This window comes from Oncorhynchus gorbuscha, linkage group LG06 (genome assembly GCF_021184085.1).
Source record: "Oncorhynchus gorbuscha isolate QuinsamMale2020 ecotype Even-year linkage group LG06, OgorEven_v1.0, whole genome shotgun sequence".
Taxonomy (NCBI): Eukaryota; Metazoa; Chordata; class Actinopteri; order Salmoniformes; family Salmonidae; genus Oncorhynchus; species Oncorhynchus gorbuscha.
In genome coordinates, this window is record NC_060178.1 from 31,717,690 (window position 1) to 31,730,317 (window position 12,628).

The window sequence follows — 12,628 nt, forward strand, 5'->3', positions numbered from 1 at the left end:
CAAAACCATGCAGCATAAGGTTGAACCATTTGCTTTTTAAAACTCATTCTTCTAGAAAAAATATATAGAATAATTAAATTGGTAAGGAAATATTCTAACATCATGTTGTGGGTTGTCTATAATAATAATAATTCCCTTAATGTTTTTAAATATCAGAAAAAATAAATTTATCAGAATGCATTAGATCAAACACTGCAGTATGGAAGTGAACAATCTTAACATCTCATTACAACAACAACAAAAATGTGTTTGGCATCTTTGAGTTATAATCAAACGCATATTTGAAATGGTATGTTTTGGACCCCAACCCTGGAGGTGACACAGAAAGAGAGCATTTCTGGGCTCGCTGTGTTCTGTACATGACACTGTGTGACCTTTTCCACACTTGCAGGTAGGAGAGTACATTCAGAGACACACAGTCACACTTTTACTCCTTACACAACTACGTCTGCACACAGAAATATAATTAAACTGCTGAAAAGTTTGAATCCCTCGTCTGCTCTGAGCATGGTTGTAACAATAGCACATTTGATAGCTCTTCTGCCTAATGCTACAAAATGCTAAGACTGAATAGCTCCTCTGCTCAGAGCTTCTATAATAAAACTAAGATTGAGCAGTTCAGGCAAATTATCACAATAGCTGGTTTAAGAAGCTTTTGTGCAAACTTGTCTTTATGTAAAGTTTGATCACTCTTGTGCTACGTTCTAAAGTGTCTTTGTCTGAAGTTCAGCAGTAATATGTCTTCTGTTCCATAGAACTTCGCTCCAACAATTCTTTCCTCTTTCTTTGCGTAATGCTTTTTAAACCTCCGAAAATGATTCTTCCAATGACTTTTAAAACCTTTCTGAATAACCTGTCGTACAAGAGAAGAATGAAGCACTCATTGAATTCAAGTTTGTGACTGACCCACATCTCCCTATAAAATCACATTTTTCTGTGACTACTGTCAATGAGGAAAGAGCCTCTCACAAAGACAAAGACATTAACACAGCAAATACCGCTAAAAACGTCTTCAAGTTCACATGTACCACATATAGAATTTATAGAACTGACTTTTGACAGCATGAAAAAGGTCCGAATATGGCAACGCACTCAAATACATACGGTGAAAGTTTAGAAACACAATATGAAAACTGATTGACTGACTGGCAGGTTGATTGGTTGGTTGGTTGATAGTTCTACAACAGATCAATCCACCTATCTAAACATTTCTTAATGATTAACAGCTGCTGATAAAGTGTGTTCGTGATGAATCCCTTCTGACCCTGTTCAGTTCATTAGAGTGGAGTAATAGTAATGTCTTCTGACTAATCTATTGGATGGATGTTGACAGGGAAAATGAAGCCTTACCCAAACACCAGCTGAGTTCACTGGTCATAAATATCAAACCCTCATTTGGATGGGAAGCCAAACCAATCACAAACCAATCAAATAACTCACTGCAAACATATTTCATTTCATGCCGATGAAAATGCCTCACTGTGAGATAGTTTGTGATGGGAATACCTTACCTCCATTAATCTCTAAAAGTAATGTAATATAATGGTTTTGTGGTCCTGTCATTTTTCCGTTTGATTTTTTTTCCTAAAGAGGTCAATCTCTGAGAGGAAGAATCCTGACGCCAGGGTTAGCCTTGTTGTCTACTCGCCATGCCTCTTAAGTTTCATGAGAGTCTGTGGGGATGAGCTTGTGAAATAAAAACCAACCTTTCTCTACTGTCTCACGGTCAGAAAATGTAACAAATTTAGCATAAAGCCAAACTCCTACTGAGAGAGAAGAAGAGTGAGACAGGAGCAGATGGTGAGCATGGGATTAGGAAAGGGATAGGGACACAAAGGAATTGAACAAAAAAAGATGGATGGATATGAAGGAAATAGACCTTAAATGAAGAGACATGGCCAGTGTGAAATCAGCACTAGCCCCGGACCCTAATACCAGAGGGATAGGTGGGGCCAATAAAACATATCCAGTCCTTCCAGATCTCTGAAGGACCAAACTGTGTCTAGGAATACAGGCTAAGGGTTGGCCAGAGACAGTGTAACAGTGAGACAGTTAGGAAGGTGAGACAGTGATGTTGTAGGTAGGAGCCAGACCTTACGATGTTCCTGGAGATTCAGTAAGGAGGAGCATTTCCTGTTGCAGATGGTGCACATAAGCTTCCGCCTGGAACTTCCTGAAACACAATGATTGGACAAGCAGAGTGACCAATCCTGCTCTACATGTCTCAATTTACAGTGTGATAATGTGGTGGCTAGCAATGACAACAATGGTCAGGGCATTCCACATGTTAGTGAACAGCATCATCGCTCACCTGATAGAAAAGCCACTTCCATCTGAAGCACAGCCAGACAAAAACACATATTGAATCAGATAATCACTTGAGGTCAAAGTTGAACTACCAGATGTACAGTCAGGTCCAACATTATTGGCACCCTTGACTGTATGTTAAAAATTATATTATTTTATACTAATACAATATCTCAGAGAAAGAGATTTTGTTTTGACAACCTTTAAAAAGATAGAGGTCAAAATGATTGCCAATCTTAAGACCATTCCTCCATACAGAAACATACAGATCCTTGATATCCTTCCGCCTGCTAATATGGACTGCCCTCTTCAATTCAGACCACAGGTTTTCAATGGGGTTCAAGTCCGGAGACTGAGCTGGCCATTGAAAAATGCTGATAGTGTGATTAATTAACTATTTATTTGCGGATATTGATGGGTGCTTAGGGTTATTGTGTTGCTTGAAGGCCAAGTGTCAGCCTCCTGGCAAGGCAACAAGGTTTTTAGCTCAAATGTCCTGGTACATGGTAAAGTTCAAAATGCCATTGACCTTAATAAGGGACACAAAATAGCCTGATAACATTGAAGATATATTTGACAGAAGATCCCCCCCAATGTGTTCTCCAATCTCATGAAACATTTGAGAAAAAGGCTCAGTGTCATCCTCACAAGGGGAGGGTGCTGGAGTATTATTGGAAACAGTGGTGCCAATCACTATGAACACCATCTGTATTTTATTTGGTATTACTTGTTAAACAAAATCGGTTTCTCTGAGCAATTGTATTAGTATAAAATAACATTATTTAGCCATTTGTTTTAGCACACAACGTAGCTCAGTATTTGTATTATTTATTTCATGCAGTCTTTTTTGCTCATCTTTATCAAGGGTGCCATTCATTTTGGACCTGACTGTGTTCTCTTCCGACTGTCGGGGCAACCAAGACGTAGCATAAACAAGACACTAATAAAAGCCGTCTGCCACCACTGGGCTCATCCACAAAATGTACTGGACAATTAAAGCTCAATTCAGTATAGTGACGAAACCTGAACTCCCCCATTCTCAACATTTATTTATGAGTCACGTGTGCCACATCTGTAGAGTTAAACCACATCCCCCCTCGCCTACACACTCCTGATACTGACCAGACCGGTTAAAAGATCAAGGCAGATACGTATTTCTACTCATCATCATTGTTGGCTGCGTCTGTATATACTGACTACCTGCGTATGTGTGAGAACTGAAACCGACCTGTGTGGACGTTCCCTTTGTGTTTCTTCAGAGCGTCTTTGCTCTTGAACCTCTTCCCACAGCTCTCAGCCTTACAGATGAACCTGGCGTCTCCTCTACACGCCTCCTTGTGCTGGTCATAACTACACGCACAGGGAATACAGACAAGTCACACACACACACACACACACACACAGGAACTCATACAACAACTCAGACAGATAGCAGCCCCTGTGTGCATGTTATGCTACTATGTGGGTTTGTGTTCTAGTTATGTAGGCCTACCTGGACTCTGAGCTGAAGGTGATGTGGCAGAGGGAACACTGGTGGTGGCCTCTGGAGGAGTCTCCTGAATGACCCAGGGTCTCAGCACAGTGCAGAACACTGAGGGGAAGATAAAGGAGGTGTAGAGTCAGACAGGGGTAATAAAGATATTAACAGAAATGCTGTAGAAGAAAATACTATACAAAAAAAATATCCAAGTGGCCTACATTCAAAGATTCAATCATGGACACTCTTACTGACAGATGTGGCTGCTTCGCGTGGTGTATTGTTGTCTCTACCTTCTTGCCCATTGTGCTGTTGTCTGTGCCCAATAATGTTTGTACCATGTTTTGTTCTGCTACCATGTTGTGCTGCTACCATGTTGTGGTGCTACCATGCTGTGTTGTCATGTGTTGCTACCATGCTGTGTCGTCATGTGTTGCTACCATGCTGTGTCGTCATGTGTTGCTACCATGCTGTGTCGTCATGTGTTGCTACCATGCTATGTTGTTGTCGTCTTAGGTCTCTCTTTATGTAGTGTTCTGGTGTCTCGCTTGTCGTGATGTGTGTTTTGTCCTATATTTCAAAAATGTATTTTTAATCCCAGCCCTCTTCCCCGCAGGAGGCGTGTTTTGCCTAAAGAAGCATTTGTTCTTAACTGACTTGCCTAGTTAAATCAAAAGTTAGATCTTTTTTATAACAGGAAACTAATAGAGTTGATGAATCGGGTGGATACATTTTTTACTGGAGTGTGTGCAAATCTGTCAGTTCCACTATATGATCCATTTGGTAGCATACTTCTGTGTAACTCAAAGAATGTCAGGTAAGTATTGTACTGAGATGATGTAGGCTACACACTGGCGCTGCAAGGCTTGTTTGATGGGGAACTTCTTGCCACAGTTCCTGCACTTGTACTCTTTTTCCTCTGTGATTGGTCTCTGGTGCAGGCTCTGGAGGTGGGCTGCTAGGATCTCCTCGCTAGGGAAGCTGCTCTCACACAGCAGGCACGGGTGGTCCTCCTTCTTGATCACCAGTTCTATACACACAAACATTACACACACACGGATACGCGCGCACATATTACACACTTCAAGCAAACTGTTGGACTGACAAAACAGGGTTTATAAACATGGTTGCTGTAAAACTTTGATAGGCATGTACCCATTTCAATGAGATGTTTGGCCTCTTTGCTGTCTTCATCTTCCTCTTTGATGATTTCCTCTTCCTCATCCTCTTCCTCTTCCTCCATATCACTGTCCAGGTAGCCTATCAGCATTTCTGTGTCTGTCTCAATGTCGTCCACTGCCAAGTAGAAGATATTCTCTCCATCCTGAGAGATCAGAACACACACACACACACACAGAGGAAGAAAGGGGTTAGCTGAAGGTTGAACTCATTGAACCTAGACACTCGTCTGCTAAGGCTTGATTAAGGTCAGAGGTCAAGCACTCAAAATCCTAAACATGTCGTCATTAACATCCATATACCTAAAGGTCATGCTCTAACGAAATCAAAGCGTAATTTTATTTTGGCTAAGGGATTTATAAATAGACATAGATATTAATTTAACAGGGTAAAACACAATAAATGTCACTTTTGATGTAACACAGAGCTCTAACACACATGAATGACCTTTGAATAAGTAATCACTTTTAGCACTCTGGAATTAATGACAGAACCTCAGCCAGACGACCACAGGTCCTGTTCTTCTTCCCTTCCTTCTACAGTTGTTTTCCCTTCTTCCTCTAGTGAACCATTACGTTCTTAGAGAGCTGACATTTCCCAGGCCAAACCGTGTGTGTGTGTGTGTGTGTGTGTGTGTGTGTGTGTGTGTGTGTGTGTGTGTGTGTGTGTGTGTGTGTGTGTGTGTGTGTGTGTGTGTGTGTGTGTGTGTGTGTGTGTGTGTGTGTGTGTGTGTGTGTGTGTGTGTGTGTGTGTGTGTGTGTGTGTGTGTGTGTGTGTGTGTGTGCGTGCGTGCGTGCGTGCGTGTGTGTGTGAGAGGGAGTGTGTTAGGCTGAACTATCCTTGAAGTTCTCACAAGGATAGTAAAACAAAGGAGAATTCGACAAGTGGGGACATTTTGCTGGTCCCCACAAGGAAAACTTATATTTTAGGCTTAGGGTTTAGGTTTAAGGTTACAATTAGGCTCAGGGTTAGGAGTTAGGGTTAGGGGTTTAAATTAGGGGAAATAGGATTTTGAATGGGAAAATCCTATATTTGTGGGATTATGGATGTAATAAATCTGATCTTAATCACAGTGACTGACATGGTTTGTTCTATTTAGAAGGGATATTTGGTCCCCACAAGGACAGTAAAAGAAAGGTGTTAGTGAGTTTAAGCTAAGGCCAGGGACACATTTTCTTACCTTAATTAATGATGGCCTAGGAACAGTGGGTTAATTGCCTTGTTCAGGGGAAGAATGACAGATGTTTACCTTGTCAGCTGCTCAGGGATTCGATCTTGCAACCTCTCGGTTACAAGTCCAACGATCTAACCACTAGGCTACCTGCCTCCCACACACACGATGTGTGTGTTCATGACTTTGGCTAATAGATCTGATTGCGTATGGGTTGTCTATGTTTGTGGGATTATGGATGTAATGAATCTGATCTTAATCACAGTGACGGACATGGTTTGTTCTATTTAGAAGAGATGTTCATCTGTTGGAATGTAAGCGATGCACAAGGTACTAGAGAAGATTTTCATCGGAATTTCAGACAGTTACTTACAGCTAGGAAAGACACCTCATGTTATTGTCATCAAGCAAAACCACCTTCATATCTCCTTCTGATATGGCAGGCTTGATCAGCAGCACATGGTGCGATCTGCACAGGCAGACGAAACGAGAAAATCCATATTCTCCATCTTCACTCCCACTATCTATCTCAACTCACTAACATTCCCTCTTCTCTTCTATCGTTTCTCTCCGATGTCCATCTTCTCTCTCTGAGATGTGTGCTCACACAGAGCTCTTCCTGTGCCTGTCCCTGTGGAGATAGGTCTGAAGGTGTTACTATCTTCAGAGTGGGGCTGTACCTGGATGGCTGCCAGGTTCTTCTCTTCTTGCGATGGCGCCTGGTGGACAAACCGCAGCCAATTGGCATGGCGAGGGTTACTGGCATCCAACACATAGAGCACATCGCCTTTACTACCTCGGACCTGCAACAGAGAACAAACATGCCTGTCAAGGACATGAAATACTGTTGACATGTCTTATTTCCATACAGGTTTAGCATCTTGATCTAGCTTTCTGTTCATCTGGACATGCAGTTTTAACAAACTAAATCACAGTTGCTATGGGAAAAAACCTGTGATATAAAACTATGTGGTCCTATCCAATATAACATGACAGTTAAAGGCTGCTAGATGATTATACTGTAATTTCAGATGTAACCACACCTGAATTCTTTATTGCTTACAGATACACATAATCTCACTGATCAGAAATGTTATTAAGCATGTCACTTATATCAATTCAATTCAAAAACTCATGATGGGGATAAAACAGAATTGTACTTTGATTAACAGAGGCACAACATATGGGTGGAGTTTGCCAAGCCAAGACTCTACAGTCAAGAAGAGTATGTGCATCAAACTAGCTGCTCCGATTAGGCATCACCTGTGCTGTATCTGAACTGCCACAGAATTCAAGAGAGTGCATTTATTCAACTATTTATCCTTTCATTTTAACGGTAGGCCTACACTGAAAATAAATATAATGCATTGTATTATACACTGAGTGTATAATTGAGTAGCCCTCAGAACAGCCTCAATTTGTCAGGGCATGGACTCTACAAGGTGTTGAAAGCCTTCCACAGGGATGCTGGCCCATGTTGACTCCAATGCTTCCCACAGTTGTGTCAAGTTGGCTGGATGTTGGATGGTGGACCATTCTTGATACACATGGAAAACTGTTGTGCTTGAAAAACCCAGCAGCGTTGCAATTCTTGACACACTCAAACCGGTGCGCCTGGCACCTACTACCATGCCCCGTTCAAAGGCACTTAAATCTTGTTTCTTGCCCGTTCACCCTCTGAATGGCACACATACACAATCCATAGCTCAATCTTCTCAAGGCTTAAAAATCTTTGAGAAGATCTTACCAAGAAAAACATCAAAAAGGACTAATTCAAGGCAAAAAGGAGTTGGAGCACCCAACCAAAAAAAGGCAGAGATTGATTTATTTTTGCTCACTTTAATCCATTGTACAGGACGCGATCAGGTGACTGACGTTTGGACATCTTCCTCAGTGACCTGACCCCTGCACGTAGCTCCTATTTATATCCCATTAATCCATTGAGACACAACCATGTAAAACAAGTATAATGATAATATGTTTCAAGGTAAATGGCAAAAATAATAACACAAAATAATAAGAGAAAGGGTGTGTCTCGTTAATTAAAATGCCATGTCAAAATAAACATAGGTGATTCTGGCACTTCTCCTTAGACACTGTTGATTGACCCTTAAGGTGCTAAACACTGCCTTTTTTTTGGTTGAGTGCTCCAACTCCTTTTTTACCTCAAATTAGTCCTTTTGGGAGTTGTTCTTGGTAAGCTCTTCTCATGGTAGCTGTCATTATTGTTGAACCTCCCACCTTTCCTTTGTTTGCTGAAGCGCGAAGGCCCATCTGAATGCTTAAAAATCCTTCTTTAACTTGTCTCCTCCTCTTCATCTACACGGTTTGACATGGATTTAACAGGAGACATCAATAACTTCTAGGTTAGACTACTGCAATGCTCTACTTTCCGGCTACCTGGATAAAGCACTAAATAAACTTCAGTTAGTGCTAAATACGGCTGCTAGAATCCTGACTAGAACCAAATAATTTGATCATGTTACTCCAGTGCTAGCCTCCCTACACTGGCTTTCTGTTAAGGCAAGGGCTGATTTCAAGGTTTTACTGCTAACCTACAAAGCATTATGTGGGCTTGCTCCTACCTATCTCTCTGATTTGGTCCTGCCGTACATACCTACACGTACACTACAGTCACAAGACGCAGGCCTCCTAATTGTCCCTAGAATTTCTAAGCAAACAGCTGGAGGCAGGGCTTTCTCCTATAGAGCTCAATTATTATGGAATGGTCTGCCCACCCATGTGAGAGACGCAGACTCGGTCTCAACCTTTAAGTCTTTACTGAAGACTCATCTCTTCAGTGGGTCATATGATTGAGTGTAGTCTGGCCCAGGAGTGTGAAGGTGAACGGAAAGGCTCTGGAGCAACGAACCGCCCTTGCTGTCTCTGCCTGGCCGGTTCCCCTCTTTCCACTGGGATTCTCTGCCTCTAACCCTATTACAGGGCTGAGTCACTAGCTTACTGGTGCTCTTTCATGCCGTCCCTAGGAGGGGTGCGTCACTTGAGTAGGTTGAGTCACTGATGTGATCTTCCTGTCTGGGTTGGCACCCCCCCCTTGGGTTGTGCCGTGGCGGAGATCTTTGAGGGCTATACTCGGCCTTGTCTCAGGATGGTAAGTTGGTGGTTGAAGATATCCCTCTAGTGGTGTGGGGGCTGTGCTTTGCCACAGTGTCTCCAGACCCCTCCTGTCTCAGCCTCCGGTATTTATGCTGCAGTAGTTTAGGTGTCGGGGGGTTAGGGTCAGTTTGTTATATCTGGAGTACTTCTCCTGTCTTATCCGGTGTCCTGTGTGAATTTAAGTATGCTCTCTCTAATTCTCCATTTCTTTCTCTCTCTCGGAGGAACTGAGCCCTAGGACCATGCATCAGGACTACCTGGCATGATGACTCCTTGCTGTCCCCAGTCCACCTGGCCGTGCTGCTGCTCCAGTTTCAACTGTTCTGCATGCGGCTATGGAATCCTGACCTGTTCAACGGATGTGCTACCTGTCCCAGACCTGCTGTTTTCAACTCTTTAGAGACAGCAGGAGTGGTAGAGATACTCTTAATGATCGGCTATGAAAAGCCAACTGACATTTACTCCTGAGGTGCTCACTTGCTGCACCCTCGACAACTACTGTGATTATTATTTGACCATGATGGTCATTTATGAACATTTGAACATCTTGGCCATGTTCTGTTAGAATCTCCACCAGTCACAGCCAGAAGAGGACTGGCCACCCCTCATAGCCTGGTTCCTCTCTAGGTTTCTTCCTAGGTTTTGGCCTTTCTAGGGAGTTTTTCCTAGCCACCGTGCTTCTACACCTGCATTGCTGTTTGGGGTTTTAGGCTGGGTTTCTGTACAGCACTTTGAGATATCAGCTGATGTACGAAGGGCTATATAAATACATTTGATTTGAATAAGGGATCGTACAGTAGCTTTCACCTAGTCAGTGTTTGTCATGGAAAGAGCAAGAGTTCCTAATGTGTTGTACACTCAGTGTATATAGTATATTTATCATCTCTCTATTGTGCCTATGAAGAGAAATATGTGCTGTGACTGCAGTGCTATCACCTCCCACATCAGTCTGGTGTCCGTGCTCTCATCCAGCTCACTCTGCAGTTTCTTTTCTCCAGCGAAAGGGCCAAACTTTTCCCCCTTGGAAAAAACACACATTGTCAGGAATAGGGTTCAGGATATTCACTTTCTTTTTTTACTAGAGGTCTTGTCCAGAACTGTCAGGGGCTATGTGAAGGTAACCATATATAAATTGTGCGATGTAATAAAGGCCCCCAAAGAAATGCGCAGTTGTACAACAGTATAGGATTATATTGTATTATAATAAATACTATTGTCCTTGAATCCATCCTATGCATTTCACGTTGGACCCACTAGTAGTAGTAGACTAGTTAAAACACGCGACAGGGGGAGGGGGGGGGGTCAATGTGTTCCAAATGAATGAAGCTTTCACGTTTAAGTTTTGAACAATGTGAGATTACATAATGAATTAACTTCAAGTTAAAAAAAAATTAAATGGTTTGCACCATTGTCAACTTTGCTACAATATTGTGGAATAGCCTATAAAACACGATTAATGTTGAGTATGAAAGTTAAATGACGGCAATATGCAATGAAGCAATGTTATAATGTATCAACAAATGTGTTAAAGTGTAACATACGAGAGTCCTGACTGGACATGGTGGAATGAGCTACAGTAGTGCTGAAATCACAGTTACAGTATCTAGCTACGTGGCACTTTACGTCAGAGCAGCTTTCGTGTAGGCTACGGCTTTAGGTTTTGGAAGCGACTCGCAAAAGAACACAAAATGCGAACAGAAAACTGCCTATTTCTCTATTTCACCGAATTAGTTTTGCACGTTGGTAAATGTATTCATACCCAAAACATACAAAGTTGTCCTGGCCAAAAGAACAAACCTTTTTCACTCGTCTCGCCGTGTAAAGCCCGATTCCATCCTGGACCTTAGATGACTTCAAAGAAAATCTATCTGGCACATACATACCCAACATTGTCATTACTCTAAACGAATCCCTAAAGTGATCATTCGAAACAATGCCGACGGAAAAAGTAATGAATATTGTCTGTTTTCGCACAGAGCAGAGAGTTTTCAGCGGGTTGTTTTTCCGTAATTTGGTCCAGGTTCAACTTCCACTCTTGCTGTAAGACTGTAGCGGAGCGTCCTGATTGGTTGAAAGTTTGTTACCAGGAGCTACATATTTAGTGAAGGATGCTCGTGCACTTTGAAGTCCCTCTGTCCCCTACCTTTAGATGACAAACGGTAACCACAAATACGTGCCAAAACTAACGTTAAGCAGGTCATCACGGTTACTCTGTATATAAAGTTGAAGTCGGAAGTTCACACACACCTGAGCCAAATACATTTAAAATCAGTTTTTCACAATTCCTGACATTTAATCCTAGTAAATTAGGATCACCACTTTATTTTAAGAATGTGAAATGTCAGAATAATAGTGGAGAGAATGATTTATTTCAGTTTTTATTTCTTTCATCACATTCCCAGTGGGTCAGAAGTTTACATACACTCAATTAGTATTTGATAGCATTTCCTTTAAATTATTTAACTTGGGTCTAACGTTTTGGGTAGCCTTCCACAAGCTTCCCATAAAAAGTTGGGTGAATTTTGGCCCATTTCTCCTGACAAAACTGGTGTAACTGGTTCAGGTTTGTAGGCCTCGTTGTTCGCACACGCTTTTTCAGTTCTGCCCCAAAATTTTCTACAGGATGGAGGTCAGGGCTTTGTGATGGCTACTCCAATACCTTGACTTTGTTGTCCTTAAGTCACTTTGACACAACTCAGGTAGTATTCTTGGGGTCATTGACCATTTGGAAGACCCATTTGCGACCAAGCTTTAACTTCCTGATGTCTTGAGATGTTGCTTCAATATATCCACATAATTTTCCTACCTCATGATGCCATCTATTTTGTGAAGTGCACCAGTCCCTCCTGCAGCAAAGCACCCCCACAACATGAATCTGCCACCCCCATGCTTCACGGTTGGGATGGTGTTCTTCGGCTTGCAAGCCTCCACCTTTTACCTCCAAACATAATGATGGTCATTATGGCCAAAACAGTTCTATTTTTGTATCATCAGACCAGAAGACATTTCCCCAAAATGTACGATCTTTGTCCCCATGTGCAGTTGCAAACCATAGTCTGGCTTTTTTTATGGTGGTTTTGAAGCCGTGGCTTCTTCCTCGCTGAGCGGCCTTTCAGGTTATTTCGATATAGGACTCGTTTTACTGTAGATATAGATAATTTTGTACATGTTTCCTCCAGCATCTTCACAAGGTCCTTTGCTGTTGTTCTGGGATGGATTTGCACTTTTCACACCAAAGTACGTTCATCTCTAGGAGACAGAACACGTCTCCTTCCTGAGTGGTATGATGGCTGCGTGGTCCCATGGTGATTATATTTGCGTTCTATTGTTTGTACAGATGAACTTGGTACCTTCGGGCATTTGGAAATTTATCCCAA

The 12,628-nt window shown here is 42.1% G+C and overlaps 1 protein-coding gene across 1 annotated transcript in view; it reads right to left on the minus strand.

Moving 5' to 3' along the window:
* Positions 1–11,285, minus strand: part of LOC124037832 (PR domain zinc finger protein 5-like) — a 77,311-nt gene extending 66,026 nt beyond the window's left edge. Inside the window, exons 1-8 of the mRNA XM_046352946.1 lie at positions 11,049–11,285; positions 10,188–10,271; positions 6,815–6,937; positions 4,940–5,108; positions 4,637–4,814; positions 3,800–3,898; positions 3,536–3,657; positions 2,094–2,173 (exon numbers count right to left, since the gene is read on the minus strand). Coding sequence (XP_046208902.1) covers positions 2,094–2,173; positions 3,536–3,657; positions 3,800–3,898; positions 4,637–4,814; positions 4,940–5,108; positions 6,815–6,937; positions 10,188–10,271; positions 11,049–11,147 — 954 coding nt within the window. The 5' untranslated portion in view covers positions 11,148–11,285. The remainder of the gene's footprint in view (positions 1–2,093; positions 2,174–3,535; positions 3,658–3,799; positions 3,899–4,636; positions 4,815–4,939; positions 5,109–6,814; positions 6,938–10,187; positions 10,272–11,048) is intronic.
* Positions 11,286–12,628: the final 1,343 nt, after the last annotated feature.